General features: G+C 42.5%; 2 protein-coding genes across 2 annotated transcripts; both read left to right on the top strand.

Annotated features, from left to right (window-relative positions):
- The first annotated feature begins 2,423 nt into the window (after window positions 1-2,423).
- LOC143183951 (obg-like ATPase 1) lies at window positions 2,424-15,727 on the top strand. Its single transcript, XM_076385797.1, has 11 exons — window positions 2,424-2,504; window positions 4,090-4,271; window positions 10,186-10,246; window positions 11,482-11,609; window positions 12,089-12,264; window positions 12,995-13,072; window positions 13,152-13,249; window positions 13,358-13,498; window positions 14,727-14,823; window positions 14,887-15,009; window positions 15,085-15,727. The coding sequence occupies exons 2-11, from the start codon at window positions 4,091-4,093 to the stop codon at window positions 15,193-15,195; spliced, it is 1,194 nt and encodes a 397-aa protein (XP_076241912.1). The 5' UTR covers window positions 2,424-2,504; window position 4,090; the 3' UTR covers window positions 15,196-15,727.
- Window positions 4,291-10,113, top strand: LOC143184152 (adenylate kinase 9-like). The gene is made up of 4 exons (XM_076386185.1): window positions 4,291-4,296; window positions 4,328-4,399; window positions 4,446-7,794; window positions 7,834-10,113. Exons 1-4 carry the CDS (start codon window positions 4,291-4,293, stop codon window positions 9,999-10,001), a joined length of 5,595 nt encoding a protein of 1,864 aa, XP_076242300.1. The 3' UTR covers window positions 10,002-10,113.
- Window positions 15,728-17,052: the final 1,325 nt, after the last annotated feature.

Raw genomic sequence — 17,052 nt, 5'->3', positions numbered from 1 at the left:
TAATTATTGAATTCACCGAAACTGCTGGCAAATATCAGCAGTTATTGTCCATTTATGAGTTTGACATATTCTAATTAAGTTGGCAGCCAGAAGTGAAATGCAAAAGTGGGTATTAATTAACACGAACATCGATTGAGCTACTTTGAGTAATGCGATGCGCGGAAAGTAAACATTGTATGCACCGTCTAATTAGCCCACACTCGATAGTTTCGATGTTAGTCCCTCGTAAAACCAAAACCCGCGAGTTTCTCATGAAACAATCCTTTCTACATTTATTATCCGCCGATGTAACTCCATTCCTGTTTTATGAACTCTATTATCCGACGCTCCATTTACGATCAATTTTCTACTTTTTTCTAGCAATAGAGATTCTTCTCAGAATTTCAAAAGACCTGACAGAATGGTCACGGCGTATGGTTGTCTTCTAAGTAAACATGAACCTCAGGGAGGTGAGTAATATTTGAACAAAGACTCAGGTTGCAGGTCTTATTTCCTACCTCACTCGTTACAAGAAATGGAAGGTTGCTTGATGTTCGCGGAGAATCACGTAAGGGTAATCAATTTCTCTATGTTTGCGATTCGCAAGGTACGAGCTGGCGCGAACCGAATTCGAGCATGATTCCGGTGCGTAAGGATTACAAAACCGATGGGAAGTTAACGATGTTGTTGTCTTAAGGCGGCCCATCAATGGCGCCGTGCAGGAATAAATCTGGGCATAACGAACGGCGCGTCGGCGGTTCGCCGAAATTAGTAACGCAATCCTTCAATTCGACGCATATCTAATCTGCCGAAATTCCTATAATTCGTCCGTCGTTAATATGCTTTTCATCGAAATTGTCGGGCAATAAGAAGAGGAGGAACCGAGTGTACGCGGCGCGCTGGCAAGATGCTCCAGTGCACCAGTGACGTCAGCGAGTTTGCGGTCGCCAAATTACAATATCACGAAAACGATCGAGTTGAGATCGACCTATGGAGCGGAGGGCAGCGGAGGAAAGGTCCTTTCCGCCGGCCGTGCGCTCGTGGAATAATAGCCGCCTGATTATATGCATTATATGGGTTGAGATTGATACGGTTCGTAATAAAATAATGAAAATAATCACACGGCACAAGGACGACTTCGCGTTAGAAATCTGTTGACTAAACTGCGACCGCAGCGACGCATTGATGACAAATATTCTGTGAATGATCGGGGCGTTGCGGGCACTTTGCAAATTCCGTCTCCATTTCTACCAATAAGTGATATCGAATGTCATTCCGCGATGGTTAGAATAGTTTTTATTCTATGGCGACTTGGGAGAAATGTCTTGTAACGAGGAACTTATTTTCTTTATTGATTTATGGAGTAGTTTCAAACTTTTTGTAGGTAATATACTTTCCCCCAAGTATGACGAGTTTATATTCAGTATATCATACCGTTAAAAGGACGAAGGAACGACTTTTACTTGGCAAATAATTTTCTTCGTGAAAAAATGAAAGAAATTTCCCGTTTAGTTGCGAAGTCGCCGCACCTTTTCCTGTTCTGATCTCACGGCGCCACCAGGGCAGACATCAGAGCACACACACATACACATGACTGCCTTCAGGTTTTTTTTGCTTGATTCTACGGCAATCTTAATATTATCCTTCGAATTACGGCCCTCCGGTGATCCACGGCGCGCGTTCCCATCACATGAACACACCAATAAAGAATACTCAAATAACCGCACATGGAATTCGAAATAGAGCACTTTTCTTTGCGAACATATGTATTATGTATACAAATCTGAAATAATATAATGACTGAGAATTGCGAAATTGGCAGCATTTATTTTATTCGAATCGAAATGCAGTTTCTGTCGCAACTCTGTCAGCCCTGAGTAGTTCTTCTCTAATACCGAAAGGGTTTCAAATTTGTTTGGAAATAAATAAGTGCGTTTATGGTTTCCGCGAAAGCGTTGCAATTATGCCTGTTTGATGGGCCCTTTTTTATGAGAGATTGACGCTAGCGTTTCATTTCGTAAATCTATTCCCAGAATTACTATGAAGTTGTCCATGAATGGTCGCTTCGTGGAGATACAATCATTGGAATTAACTGGAGTCTCATTTTACGTAGATTAAAGAGCAATGAAGACCGAAATTTCAAGGGGAATAATTAAAACGGGAAATAAATTTAGAATGCAATTGAATATCTATTGTACTTACAATTTGATGTAATGCGATACTATAGTTAAAAAAAAAAACTAATTGGAGGAGAAATTTAATTAAATAAATTTGTCCACCTTACTAGTCCTAGACCTTAAAGGATGCTAACTAAACACACTACATATGCAAAGTACCTTTTCTGCTTTCGAAATTTTCTTATGAAACATGATTGCAAAATTGATTCTAAATCGATAATGTAGAACCCTGTTTCACAACAGAAGGCCGCCGGTCGAACGCGTGACGTCATAGTGGTGCTGTGTTCCTTTCCGTGCCACGCGCTGTGTAGTGATATTTACTTCATAAAACCCACCAGAATTCATAAGGTATTAGATCAGAATTCAGATACTGCTAACAATGTGTAGTGAGTGGAAACAGCATCATTTTCACAGATGCTAGCGTACCTTTTTCAGAAGGCAGGTAACGTACGTGCATGCAAAAATGATACAGTGCGGTCACTCTGATAGAACAGCCAATACAGCCTAGATTTACATCTAGACAAAGAATACCTTCATATTAGAACCCTATCGCAAACCAAGACAATTTAAATCCTTAGAGTTTGTTAGAAACAGCTGTATTTAGTTACGAAAGTAAGGTTAAGTTCAGTGTGCATCTTACGCAAGGTTCGCGAACTGAGAGCTGTGAGGCAGCACTGTGCTATGCAGCCGAAGCTCGTAGCTCCCCCTATAAACAGAATCCCATACTATCTCTTATCCGCGGTTTATTCAAATCCAATAAATCTAGAATATACATTTAACATTACACTATATTCCATCTAATTACTATTAATAATCGCGATACTATTACCCTTAGTTTCTCGTTAACTACGGCAAGCAACAGACTCAGAACTCATACTGTCATAGGAAACCAGGACGATAGAAGGGGAAGCGAAGCTATACCGCGGCGCCAAAGCGGTTCTTGAGTAGCATCGCGGGCGGGTCCCTTCTTCTCTTCCATTATCGTAATTTGCAAATTTCCTGGGGACCGTGATGAGGAATGACGAGAGGTGGCGCGCGATTTCACGTTCAACCGTTCGGCGACTCGATAGTTTCGGGGCTAGACGACGGAAGAGGAAAGAGAGGAGCGCGAGGGGAGGACGAAAGAGGAGAAAGGAGAAGAAGAACCGCGAAGACGGTGGCGGATTGGCGGCCTGAGGCGCGGTTGCAGATTCCCGGCGTGATGCCGGTGATTCGCGGCTTTGGTGCCCAGTAATCGCCGGTCCCCTTGCCCAGTATTCCTCCTCCCTCGCATCTTTGCTCGGTGAATCCACCTCGTCCCTTCTTCCCTCTCGCCTCCCTCTCGCCTCCCTCTCGCCTCCCCTCGCCACCCGTAGGCGTCTCGTACCTGGTTCGTCCTTTGATATGGCGCGGGCCGTTGTACACCGGAGGACAGGGAGGAAGAACGGGGGGCAATCTCGCGGTAAATACAGCAATCGCTTGATGTGCCGTCCGCATTAATATAATTAGTCACCCGGAGCGGTCGAAAGCGACCCGGTGCTCGAGAAGCCGACTGGACTCGACTCCACTCGATTCTGTTCGAACCATTACGAGGCCGGGGGCATTACACGTACACGCGAACCATGCTTCGAGTCCTCGAGGTTCCGAGGGTTGGAGGAACGAAGGCGTGGCCGATCCACGTTGGATCATTTTCATTTCTATCCATGGAAACCGATATCCCCCTCCATACATGTTCATGCTGCGTTCATTTTTGCATGCCGATACGCTACAGCCTGTGGACTACGGACAAAGAGGTATCGGCGTCTGTGGCCACCGTAAGACCATTCAGGCTGCAAAGCTCTGTTGGATAGTTATCGGATAACAGTGAACGCATACTCTAGTGTTCGATTTCATTTCATGTCGTTGAACGCTTTTCGAGTAGATGCGATAACGATGGATCGATATTTTGTCCTAGAATGGCGCCGAAAAAGGTCGACGAGCCCGAACGGAAGCCGCTTATCGGCCGCGTGGGGACCAATCTTAAAGTTGGCATAGTAGGCATACCGAACGTAGGGAAATCGACTTTCTTCAATGTTCTCACCAAAAGCCAGGCGGCTGCCGAGAACTTTCCCTTCTGCACCATCGATCCTAATGAAAATAAGTATCTCAATTCACTATGCATGCTATATATTTATATTGTCTTAATACTGTAGCTTGAATTTACTTTATCTATACCACTGCGAACTGCTAACCTCTTATTAACCTTATGTCATTTGTTCGCAACTGTATACCACGACACGATGAACCTCAAAATGAATCTTTCGAGAAAAGATTTTGTCGATCGCGGTAATATATTTAGCGATGTGCGACAAAGTTTCGCGCCACGAGAAACGCGATGAACGCAAGAATGACGGTGGACTGTTCTACGCGCATACGTCGTTTATCATAAAGAAGAGTTTCTTTCGTTACATTAAAGGATATCCTCGAGAGGAAGTCTCTCCTTCGTGGCTGGAGCCTCATCGTTGCGTATATCCGAAAGCTAACGTTTACTATGCATTCGTCGAGGATACGAATCCTTTTAGCAGGTTCTCGGCCAACTGCCAGTCGAGAAAATATGGAAACGTCCAGCCACACTTTGAACCCTTCGAAAGACCTCATGAAATTCGCGATCCCTACTACGGGTCCGAAGCAAGAGGTAGATACCTTCAAAAAGAACCAACGTGCTTTGCTATCTTCGGAAAACCCGATCTGAATACGACGAAGCTCGCAACTATGATCGCGGAATCTTGGAACTGTGTCCTGATTTCTCCAGCGGCGCTCATAAAAGAGGAAATGGACAAGGGAACCGAGAAAGGTAAAGTGATCACAGAAATCTTGAAAACTGGAGAATGCTTAGGCCCTGGTGTTGTCGTGAATCTAGTTGAAGATAGGATCAATAGAAGAGACGTGCTTCACAGAGGTTATGTGGTAGATGGCTTACCCTTGATTCAAAATGAGGCGCTCAATTATTGCTCCTATCCAAGTTACGCAAAAGGAGACATCGCTGAAAATCTTGCGCAATATTTTATGAAACTTTTTGACTCGTCGTTCTACAGAATCTGCGGCAAGAAGACTGGTCTTGAAGAAAGTTGCTCGCTTTCGAGCGATGCCCAAGAAAGTTCAATTTCTTCTGATCAAAAATTCAAAAATGATACTTGTACGACCAGGCCAAATTACGAGCATTATATTCCTAGTCAAATAGAAAATATGTTCACAACGTGGCCTATAAAACCATCAATAATTATCTACGCTGTGTGTCCGAGCGAGGACGTTGTGAGAAAGCGTGAACATTTTCGACTGGACTCAGTAACAGGTCGCGTGGTGGATACAAGCCACACAGGAATGAATAGGAATATCGAGACGCTGTTTTCTCATGATCGAACAGAGATTGATATGAACGTTTCTTTCGAGCTGTATCAAGAACTGATGAGCGAAGAGCGAATCCTAGACGAGCATCAAAGGAAATATTTATTGAAAAGACTTCCAGATAGAAAATCAAACGTGGAAGCACAATGCGAATTGTATAAACACTACGCAATACCTACTATCGAAAAATGGATCACATTGCACAATCCAGAAAACGTGATACGAGTGGATGCTCGGTCGCCAGTATCCCGAATGTTTCAGACTGTGATAGCACGTCTGCGAATTTTGCCGATTCCAAGAGTGATTCTTCCAAAAAGATTCTCAGATCCTGTTCAGTTTGAAGGTGAGTCGCCAGCGATGGCTGAGCCGATGGACGAATTTGAGGGAAAATCAGCGGAAGAAGCGTTTCGAGATTTGACGAACAGAGAAACCATTTCACCCTTATATCCCTGGAGATTATCCCCTTGGAACTTTCTCTGCCCTGTTGAACTAGCCAGAGGTAGAACCGTAGAAGGTCTATCAAAGTTCATCGTCAGGTTCATGAACAAAATTTTCTTTCTCTCGTCGGCCGAGGCAGTTGACTTGTTCATCGAGAATCCCAGGACTTTTTTAATCCCTTTTTCCCCAAGACCAACATGCAAAATTGCTATCTTTGGTCCCAAATATTCAGGGAAATCTGATTTGGCTAAAAAGCTAGCGCAGGAATTCAGAGGAACGGTATTAAACGTGAACGAAGTCGTGAAAGCTTTCGTAGATGCTGATTCCAATATTTATTTCGACTCGCCGAGTAAAGTAAGTTTACAGGAAAGAACTGATATCATTGTTAGAGAAATACAGAATATTCCAGAGGAAGAAATAGGTGTGGAAGTGTGGAGGGATGGAGGCTACATTGTAGATGGGATGTACCCTGATATTGATAACTGGAAGATGGTTGTGGAAGACTCGAATATTATTTTTGAAGACGTGATTCTCTTATATGACGAGGAACCATACGAATATTTATTATCTAAATGGCATAATATTCACGATGCTAAGGACTCTCATGTAGATCTTGAGGAATATGAGGAATATCCAGAAGATATAATTGCATCAGAAGACAGAGTAGAGGAGGAGGAGGAGACAGGAGAGGAGGAAGAGGAACCTGGAGCATTAGTACTGTATCTGAGGCACATTCAACAATTTCAGCTAGACTGGGAAGAAATAAGAGAAAGAGTTGCAGATAGCTGTAAAAATTTGATTACCTGCAACCTGAATAAAATCAATGATGTCCCAAAATACGTCATTGAGCTCATTAAGGATCGCTACGCGAATACAGCACGAGTTATGAGTGATGAGGAAAAAGAAAGGGAAAAGGATCTTGCAGAATATATGGCCATGACTGATACAGACAATCTCGAAGACGAGGAGGCGCGAGAGGGCGGAGAAGAGACAACAGAGCTAGACGTCAAAGAGGATAATCGCCGCTTCGGCGACACCAATTGCTACTGTCCAGTGGCGCTACTGCACTACAACATTTTCTGGAGAGGCAAAGAGGACTTCAGCGCAATTTTTATGAACAAGATCTATCTTCTATCTAGCGCTCAAGCTCTCGAACAATTCATAAGTAATCCACAGAAACTAAATCTCCCTTTTCGGAAACCATTATCCAGAATCCCATCTCTTCATATTAGCATCCTGGGCCCACTGGGAAGCGGAAAGACTACCTTGGCTGATGCGATATCTCGAGAATATGGCGTGGCTCATGTTGACTTCTATGATAGTCAAACTCAGTACATGAACAATCGAGGAATGCTCCCAGTCACTCGCAGAAGCAGCTTGATTTTGCCTGCGGACCTCGCGGAAGAAGTAGAATTACCCGAAGATTTGAGCGATGAAAGATACAACAGCGATGAAGCCACAGTGCAAACTTTCGTCCGACGCTACTGGAAGGCTGGTGGAGTTCTCCCTGAGAAGATGCTTCAGGAATGTTTGATAGCATATTTCGAAGAATTCTATAGTTTTTGCGGTGTCTTGCTGGATAGTTTTCCAAGTTGCTCAGAGGACGTGGAAATCGCGATTAAAGAGCATACTGTACCAGAAATGGTAATAGAGCTTCGTTGTAGCAAAGATAAGGCATATGCACGAGAAGTACCAGTAATGTGCGAAATTTGGAGGGAGATACTGGAAGAAAAGAAACGCATCGAAGAGCATCGCTACCTGGAAGAACTTGACGTCTATGAAAGAGATCGAGACTTATGGATCGAGAAAATGTTGAGCGAAGCGTTTGATCAGTACAGTATATGGCACAGGCCCTCTTTAGCCTCGATTGAGGAAGAGGAGCATGAAATGGAAGAAGACGTTGAAGATATCGATCCAGAATTAATAGAATTGAAGCGGTTTGAATTGGGAGAATCTTGGCTACGAAAGCACCCTGAACCGAAGCTTTTCACCGATTGGGAAGATTTCGAGACGGCGAAGGAGCGAATCGAACAAGCGTTCGAGGAAACTTACGAAGACGAATCCCGAAAGATAGAGGCAGTACGTAACGCTCTGGAAAATGAATCGATACCATACATAGTAGTTGACGCGGAAAGAAGTGTAAGAGAGGTTTTTCTGCACGTTGTGACAATTCTTGCTCCCTATCTTAATCGAAACATTTCCGCTTTGGAAAAAGTGTACACCATTGATCTTGAAACAGCTGAAATGCTCCTTGACTGCGGCTACTACCTCCTAAGTTCCTTTGGTCGTTGGTGTCCAGTACAATTGCACGAAGACAAAACCCCTATACAAATGTTTCTACCAATGGAAGCAAAGCAAGAAATCTACCCTGTGATACATCGGGAATTTATTTATTTTCTCGGTGGTAAAGATGCTCACGCTGCATTTTTGAAGAATCCATTGATGTACCTCGAGCAAGATTCCTGCGGACCCATTATTCCATTTCGGCTTTCCATTATTGGCCCACCCAAATGCGGAAAAACGACCCTAGCGCGGCGATTCGCGAAAACGTACGGTCTGAAGATAGTAACTCGTGGCGCAGCTTTGCGACACATCTTGAGATATTTTCCTTGGACAGAATCTGCACAATCCACGGAATCTCGACTCCGAGCAGGTCACATGGCTCCTGGAAAAGCTCTACTTCGCACTGTCGAAATGTACTCCGTCGATCCCCGTTCGACGTCTCAGGGATTCGTGCTGGATGGCTTTCCTACAAGCTGTGAAGAATTCGAGGAGCTGACGTATCTGGGTCTTCAACCGATGCTTATATTTGATCTTAAAGCGAATCTGGAATTTTGCTCGTACTGTTTATCACGCGAGGCTGATGAAACAAAAAAACCGCCAAACTTCTCTGAAAAATTCCTGGAGCATCGATACAAGAATTGGTCGATCGATCAAGAGAGTTTTCGCCAATGGTTGAAGAGATTCACTCAGAATGTAATTGAACTCGATGGGAGTAAAAGTATGTGGTATATGTGGACACGAGCTGATGAAGAAGTTCGTAGGAGGTACACCAATATTAGACGATATTTTCGTGAATCAGATTACGATAAAGTTCACAGGCTGGAATTTATGAGTGTCTCGCCATATGAATTCAAGAAACGGCAAAGTCTATATGAGTCGTATTGTCCTCTGTGCTTGTTCCACGAGAATATTACAAAGACTTCTGGATCTCCTCCGGATCATCAGGGAATGGTTCAATTCAGAGAGCATTTCTATTGGATTTGTCCACAGCACCTGAACGAATTTATTAGAAAACCGGAGAGATACCTTCCTCCACTAAATACCGCACGCCTACCAAAAGATCGTCCTCGAGTTCTCACCGAAATTGTCGACAAGGAACACCCTTGCTGGTCTAGACGTCTACAAGTGGGAGGATTCTGTTTAGTGACATACGTCGATAACCTGCCAAGTCGCAAACTAGTGCCTGGCAAGTCCAATATAAGCGTTTTATACAAAGATAATGTCTACCTATTTTGCTCAGAAGAATGTCGAAACAAATTTCTATTGCGGGATACATACGCCAAGGTTGAAGTGAAATTTTTGCGCACAATAGATCCAATTGACATTAGAGGTTTGCCTAATCTTGGATTTTTGGAGCAAACTGTTATCAAGGTATTAGTTCAAGGAATAACTGAAACCACTGTATTTCGACCGAAACTGCCTGGCGTATCACCTTCTGTTGCCGCTGCAATATTTCTTGGTGTGTTCTTGAAGATCAACAACGTTTCCTGTCCTATAAAAGACGCACAGATCTATGAAACAGTCTGTGCAAGGATGTTCAGTCGTGACAAGATCCTTAAAGTGGCGGTTCGGACGATAAAAAAGAAGATAAACCCATATGTGAACATGCCCATATACAGATATCGCTCCAGGTCACAATTTAGAATGAGCGGTGAAATGTCTGTATTGTCACACTTTTTTATAAAACCTTTGAGTCTTATCACGTTCCGACGGACCTCGCCGACGCAAATTCTGCACGATCCAAGCGAAGAAGAATCCTGATTTCATGTATTTTAACAGTATTCTATATTTATGTTATGGAAAACTTGTATCTCAGTGTAATAAACAAATGTTAAGTGAATAATATGTCTAGCTAAAGTTTTGTAAAACTAAGTTTGAGCCGCCCTCCAAGAAAAGAAAGAAAAATTTGTAATTTGGTATCTAACTATTCCTTTTCTTTCAGCACGTCGCGTACCTGTACCTGACGCGAGATTTGACTACTTGTGCGAGTATTTTAAACCTGTCAGGTGAGTGACTGCATAAATATTGTTCGATCGCAACGCGACAAATACCCGAACCGCGCCTCCACTATGTTAGTAAAGAACAGCCTAAAGTCTGGAGATGCCCCTCGCGATGGGAAACGAATTGGAATAACCATCGACATTTCCATACTTCTTCGCTTTTATTTTCGTGAGCTGGGGACAGGGTCGGAGGAAAACGGTACGTGATCTGCAATGCAGATTCGACTGAATTCGTCCACTGGACACGGAGTCCATGCTAAACGTCGCTCGACTTTCCTATAGTTCTCTTCCTTGCTCCCTTTATACTCGTCCCTTTCGTTCTTGAGACCGAGTTAGAAGAGAATTAGGATAAGCCGACGCCAGCTTTCGCGGAAATGAATACCTCGTGCAAAGGAATTAATCCCGCGAGGAGTTCATCAAAGTCCTCAACGCACACTCGGTGCTGGTCGACCGTGATGATGGCTGTTTCACTGAAACACGTGGAAACCGCTATACTTGCTGCGGTATGCATCAGCGTGGGTAACTATCGATACAAGCGGTGTTTACCGTGCCGCGCGTCATCACGCTGCCTCGTTGACACGATGAGATTGAATGTACAAAGCGGCGGAGTGACGGGACGATCGGAGAGCAAAGCGAACATTCGCTTAACTGTTAACGATTGAAAAATATTCCCCGACGGTGTGGCAGCGAGTCAACAATCGGCTGGGAGCAAAAGAACGACCTGACAATCGATAAACAGTAACTGTTCGAAGTGTAAAAGGAGGGAGTAATGAATAATTATTAAATGGAAGACCGATAGGAATCGAGAGAGTTTACTTTAGGAGACACGTGCTCGCTCACAATTCCCCCAATTTAGAGAGATTAAAATGCGAAACGACGATAGATCAAAGAGCGTCTGTTCAGCTTGGCCTCTCACGATCCAACTGCGGAGCACTCTTGCCAACGACATCGCGTGGTTGGACTACTGGCACGTGTCGGATGATTCAATGATCCCTAATGAAAGCCACCTAACGTGGCATCATCCCCCTTCTTGTTCATTTCACCAGTGCCTCTCTTCAAAGGCTAATTGTTTAATGAGGCTACTCGCATTAGCATTTAAATACGGCTCGTCGCTGCTGCAACACCCTCGATTCTCGATTCTAAACGCTAGCGTGTCAGTCCTATGAACGATATCCCTCTGGTTACTATGTCTGTTTGTGATCGAAAAATATCGCTCGAAATATCCTCATGTGTGCTTTCAGCAAAGTCCCAGCCTTCTTAAATGTGGTGGACATTGCTGGATTGGTGAAGGGCGCTGCCGAGGGACAGGGCTTAGGAAACAATTTCCTCTCGCACATCAACGCCTGCGATGGCATTTTTCATCTCTGTCGTAAGTCATATATTTAAGTAAATTACCAGTGCAGTAGAAATGCATTTCAAAGTGCAGTGAAAAATTGAGATTCTCAATTGTGCAACGATTACTGTATAAATAATCACTAACTTGCAAACCTTTATGCATTTATATATTTATGTATCTCCATGGTATATTCTCCACGAGTTGTTCGCTTAGCCTTCGCGTGTATGAATGAAAATGTTATTCTCGCGGACAAATGACAGCTGATAAAAGATTATGTTAAGGGGAAAGGTAATGGCTCGTCGACGAGATGGGAAGATTAGTTTGTCACCATGTTCGCTTCTTCCCTGTTTCGCGCATGCAATCCTGGATGCAAGCTTATCTAGCCTACACTTGTTTTTTATTAGAAGTGAAAAGCGCGTGTTAGAACTTTCGTTAGTTATTTTCCCAGAAACTGCCACTAAACGTATTTTGAAAATGAGGTTAATCTTGTCTTCTGGATCACCCGAATACAGGAGCGTTCGACGACGACGACGTTACTCACGTAGAAGGAGATGTGAATCCCGTGAGGGATCTCGAAATTATTAGCGAGGAATTACGGTTGAAGGACATCGAGTTCCTCAACGGACATCTCGAGAAGTTAGAGAAGCTTGTCGTTCGAGGAAACGATAAGAAACTGAAGCCTGAGTATGTAAGTAAAGGCCACCCTTTTGAATATTTTATGCTTCGTGTTTGCGCGCGGATGCACCAGCGCGATAGCGAACCACAACAATCTAGCAACGTGATCGCGATCCGCTGTCTACGCGATCTACCCTTTGTTATAGCGTACACACGTGTAATTGCAGCTCGATTATCATGTAGCTACGATATGTCGATAAAAAAAGTACAGCGGAGTGGTTAGATCTTAAAAAAGAGGTGGAACTCGCTCATAGGCTTCGTCCCACGATTAGAAGAAATTGTAAATGCAAGCATATCGTGAAGCCCGAACTAAATCACCGAGGAAATTAAGAGAGCGCGGTCGGTACGCTGGCTTCCTAGAACGAATCAATCGAATTACCCTCTTTCCGTGGATTGACCCACGGCAATTTCCGATCTCTCCCTCGTTCTAGACTTTGCAATTTGCTAAAACTTTTCGAGAGTTCGAGGTTGGCTCTTCGTCCTCTCAAAGTAATGGAGCGACGTTTCGCGAGCGCGCAGTCCTCTAATCACAGCTCGATCACGGAATCATTCCACTCGATGGCGCGTACTCGTGCGGCTAAATACTAGACCGAACGTTGCTTTCCTTCGATCGCAAAGTAAATTTGCATGGTTGGGAAGTTTGAAAAAAGAAGGCTGCTTCGTTGTCTCAGGCCGCGCAATGTAACGAGCCACGAACGCGTCAAAGTTTCTTAATTTATCTTCGAAACTACTTTCTGCCGTAGGATACGCTGCTAAAAGTGAAAGGCGTGATGGTAGATGAAAAGAGGCATATTAGGTTCGCCGATTGGAATGCTACCGATGTAAGTCAATTGTACTCCCAATTTTTTTGACTCGCGAATATTTCTGAATATATTCGAATTATTATTATGCTTCTTACAGATCGAAGTACTCAACAAATATTTATTCCTCACATCGAAGCCTGTCATTTACTTAGTTAATCTGTCCGAGAAGGACTACATACGTAAGAAGAATAAATGGTATGCGTAACAAATAGTTACTTCAAATTCTTAATTATTTAGCAATAATTTTTTCAGAATATGTAATATTCATTGAATTTTAATAATGTGTTACGTTGTATTATCCAGGTTAATCAAAATAAAGGAATGGGTTGATAAGAACGATCCAGGGGCAGTTTTGATCCCTTTCAGTGGAGCATTCGAGAACAAGCTTGTCGATATGGAGGAACCAGAGCGTGCAAAGTATCTCGAAGAAAATAAAGTTACTAGGTACGTAAAAATGACTATAATTTTTAGCAATAAGACCTCATTGGACCTAGAAGAACTCCACTTGAAAGTAGAATATCTTGAAACACATATCCTCAATCAATTATGAAATGCCAAACGTAATAGGCTATGAAGCAGAGAGACGATCGTTTGTAAAATTCGTGAAGGCAACCCTAGGGAAGCCGGTTCCCACATTTAACTAGGCATCAAGTTATCTTCTAACGGTAATAATAATATAGGGCTTGGTCCAAGCGTCCAGCTTCGGACCGTTCTCATGTAGGGCGACTAATAAAAACTACGGCATCTCTGCTGCGCCGCATTATATTTTTACGAACGGCTATTCAAATTCTTGCAAAATTACATGAAAACTTCCCAGCTGCCCTCGCGGGCATACTGGTGCAGCAGGGGGATGAGTGGAATGAGGATCGACCGGTTCAGTCGGCTAGTAGGTCATTCGCGAACAAGTCCAATTCGTGTTACAATAAATTTAATTAGATTATACAATCTGATTAAAAATCTGTACCAAACCTTATCGATGATGTGAGATCGAGTGATAATCGAAATAAAAATTTCAAACTAAAAGCATAATTCCAACGATCCTTGGACTATTGGTTGATTGCAGTGAAAAATATTAAATCGCGGTCGCCAATGGTGGCCAGTAATCTAACGTAGGTGGTTAGAAATCGAAATCCTTGGTCGAATTCTGTCGATCCTTCGAAATGATCGGCCGAGTAGGCTCGCGCAGTAATCACAGGGGACAAACGGAAGATTTCTAGATACCGCGATTTTATTTCGAGACCACGGATAACTGAGGCGCCGAAGCGGGCCTCGAGACAGACTCCGAGTGATAAAATTGCGGTATTAAGTCGTTCGGCTTTATGTGTATTCTCTGAAGTCTCGAAGTCCGTCGGGGCCCACGGTACGGGATGGCCTCCCTTTCAATACCCTGTCATTAAACGATATTCGGTTCGAGACAATCATATTCCACAAAGTCCTGCTCTTCACCACCCCCTTCTTTCAACCATCTGCATTCTTTTTCGAATACATCGCGCCACACAGTTCGTCATCTATTTATTTGCCAGCCATACCGATCATATTTATACGTTGTAATAATTTGAATCGTTTTCCAATCTCTCATACCATTTACCTAATGTTCACTTACAAATTACTAGTTCCACGTTTCGTTCTCGTTAACATGTATAATAACGCAAGATTTGCACGTTCTTTCTAGTGCTCTTGACAAAATCATCGTTCAAGGATACAAAGCATTGCAGTTGCAATACTTTTTCACGGCGGGACATGACGAAGTCAAAGCATGGACAATTCAGGTACGTGTACACGTTATTAAGGATAATTTCATAATCTTACTTATGATATTTTGAATATTCTAGAAAGGCACAAAAGCACCCCAAGCTGCAGGAAAGATTCACACAGACTTTGAGAAAGGATTCATCATGGCTGAAGTCATGAAGTTTGATGACTTTAAAAATGAAGGCTCAGAAGCGGCAGTAAAGGTGAGACCTGTGAAAATATCGTGGGCGCTATTCTCATAGATCTAGTATGTACTATTTTTATTGTTTTTGTGACAGGCTGCTGGAAAGTACAGACAACAGGGTCGCAATTACGTCGTCGAAGACGGAGATATCATTTTCTTTAAGTTCAATGCTGGTGCTGGACTCAAAGACGCAAAGAAAAAGTGATACTTCTTTTCCACGAGTTATATGCATTGTTGCTTGTGCATTTGTACAACATCGTCGGCATGACTGTTATACACTTCACACGCCTGTGAAAAATGACCGAAATCGCGTAGAAATACCCTCTGACATTTTTTTACTTTGACTTCAAACAATACATGCCACTATTGATAACAATAGCAACATTTCTATGGTGATATTCGATAATCGACAACATATTTTTACATTTTATTATACGATAAGAGTAAAGAGCGTCCCTGCTTGAATTATTCAATTAGTCTTTCAAAATCTTCTAATGTATCAATGTTGCCTACATTTGCACTACTCACAGCATTTTTTACGTTACATTTGTGATAAATACAACAAAGTTACAGTGTGTAAATAAATGATACTGGTTTTGTGCGACATAATAGACTGCTCCTGTTATTCTTTGCAATCAATCAAAAGAACAAAAAATGTAAAAAGAGAGAAAGTAAATTGTGTTTTTGAATTTGTTCTTTGTATGTTTCCATATTTATTCTATAAATATATTTACTGAAAAGTGAACATAAGATTAAATCACTTTCCATTATAACAAACTGTAAAAATCTAACAACGAAATTGATCGAATCAAAGTTCCATCTATCACCCTTTAAAAAAATCTAAAACTCTAAACCTTAAACTAGTTAAGCAAAGACATGGGTCGAAGCCACGTTCTATCCAGGGCAAGTTTAAGGGCTAGACCAAAGACGAGTGTACAGAATAGACTGGACCGGATAGATTATGGAGCTTCGTCTTATATTCTGAAATACCGACTCCGCAACGAACCAGTGGTTTTCAAGCGCCCTCTACAGTTTTCAAGCGGTGAATGTACGAAACACAATGTTTCATCACTAACGCTGGTAAAGTTAGCAAAGGAGAAAATATTCCAACCATACCCCCACATATACAAGGTGTTCCATTCAATTATCCTTTTTATTCGTGCCTATAATTTTAAGTAATATGCTAGAATTCTATTTACAAAAGATAAATTGTTGCAAAAAAACTTATATTAAAAAGATAATATTTATTTTAAATAAGATGTCTCACTTTTAATGGCTATCCGTCTCACGGGGATCTATAAGGAGATAGATCAAATCAAAGTCCCATCGATGTTTCTTCACAAAAATCTTAATGTCTAAAACTTAAACTAGTAAACTAAAGACACCTGACCAAGTCAAACGGTTCACTGGCCAAAATAATTCAGAGTGCCCCAGGGATGTCCAGGATAGTCCAGAAAGTTCCTTCAGAAGATCGCCAAGACATTCCGCGGCCGCTGGAGACTCCAAAACGAATGATCAGAAGAAAGAGAATCAGTTACTGAATTGCGAGATTGATAAAACGAAGAATAATCTATGAAAAGTTACTAATTTTCAATTTCGTTAACTAACAAATAGAAATAACAATAACTTACACAAGTGCAACACTGTATGTGATTATCATTAACAATATCTACACTCGAAATTGTTGCTGAGATGATTATTTTACGCAAAATATCAATTTTTCGCAAAATATCGTTCGTTAGATCAATCTCGAAATTTTAACCAACTGAAAAACTTCTCTGATTGGTTTCTCATCTTCCTCAAGACAATATAAATACAGCTGCAGGGCCACGAGTATCTCACTTGCCGCGGGTCCTCCGGCGGGTGCGGACCTCCCCCTGGGGACCTGGAGGGACTCCTGGGCCCTGGACCATGGACCACCATGGACCCATGGACACCGCTGACCAGTGGTCAACTGACCAATGGTCATCTTGGACAATAGGTGAGTTTTTGCTCAAATTTTGAATTTATTTCTACTGTTGTCCCACTTTTCTGTTTTCTCCTTTTTATATGTACCCCAGCC

Source organism: Calliopsis andreniformis, chromosome 9, assembly GCF_051401765.1.
Source record: "Calliopsis andreniformis isolate RMS-2024a chromosome 9, iyCalAndr_principal, whole genome shotgun sequence".
NCBI classification, from domain to species: domain Eukaryota; kingdom Metazoa; phylum Arthropoda; class Insecta; order Hymenoptera; family Andrenidae; genus Calliopsis; species Calliopsis andreniformis.
Note: the sequence above shows the minus strand (reverse complement) of the source record. Positions and strands in the feature narration are given on the sequence as shown.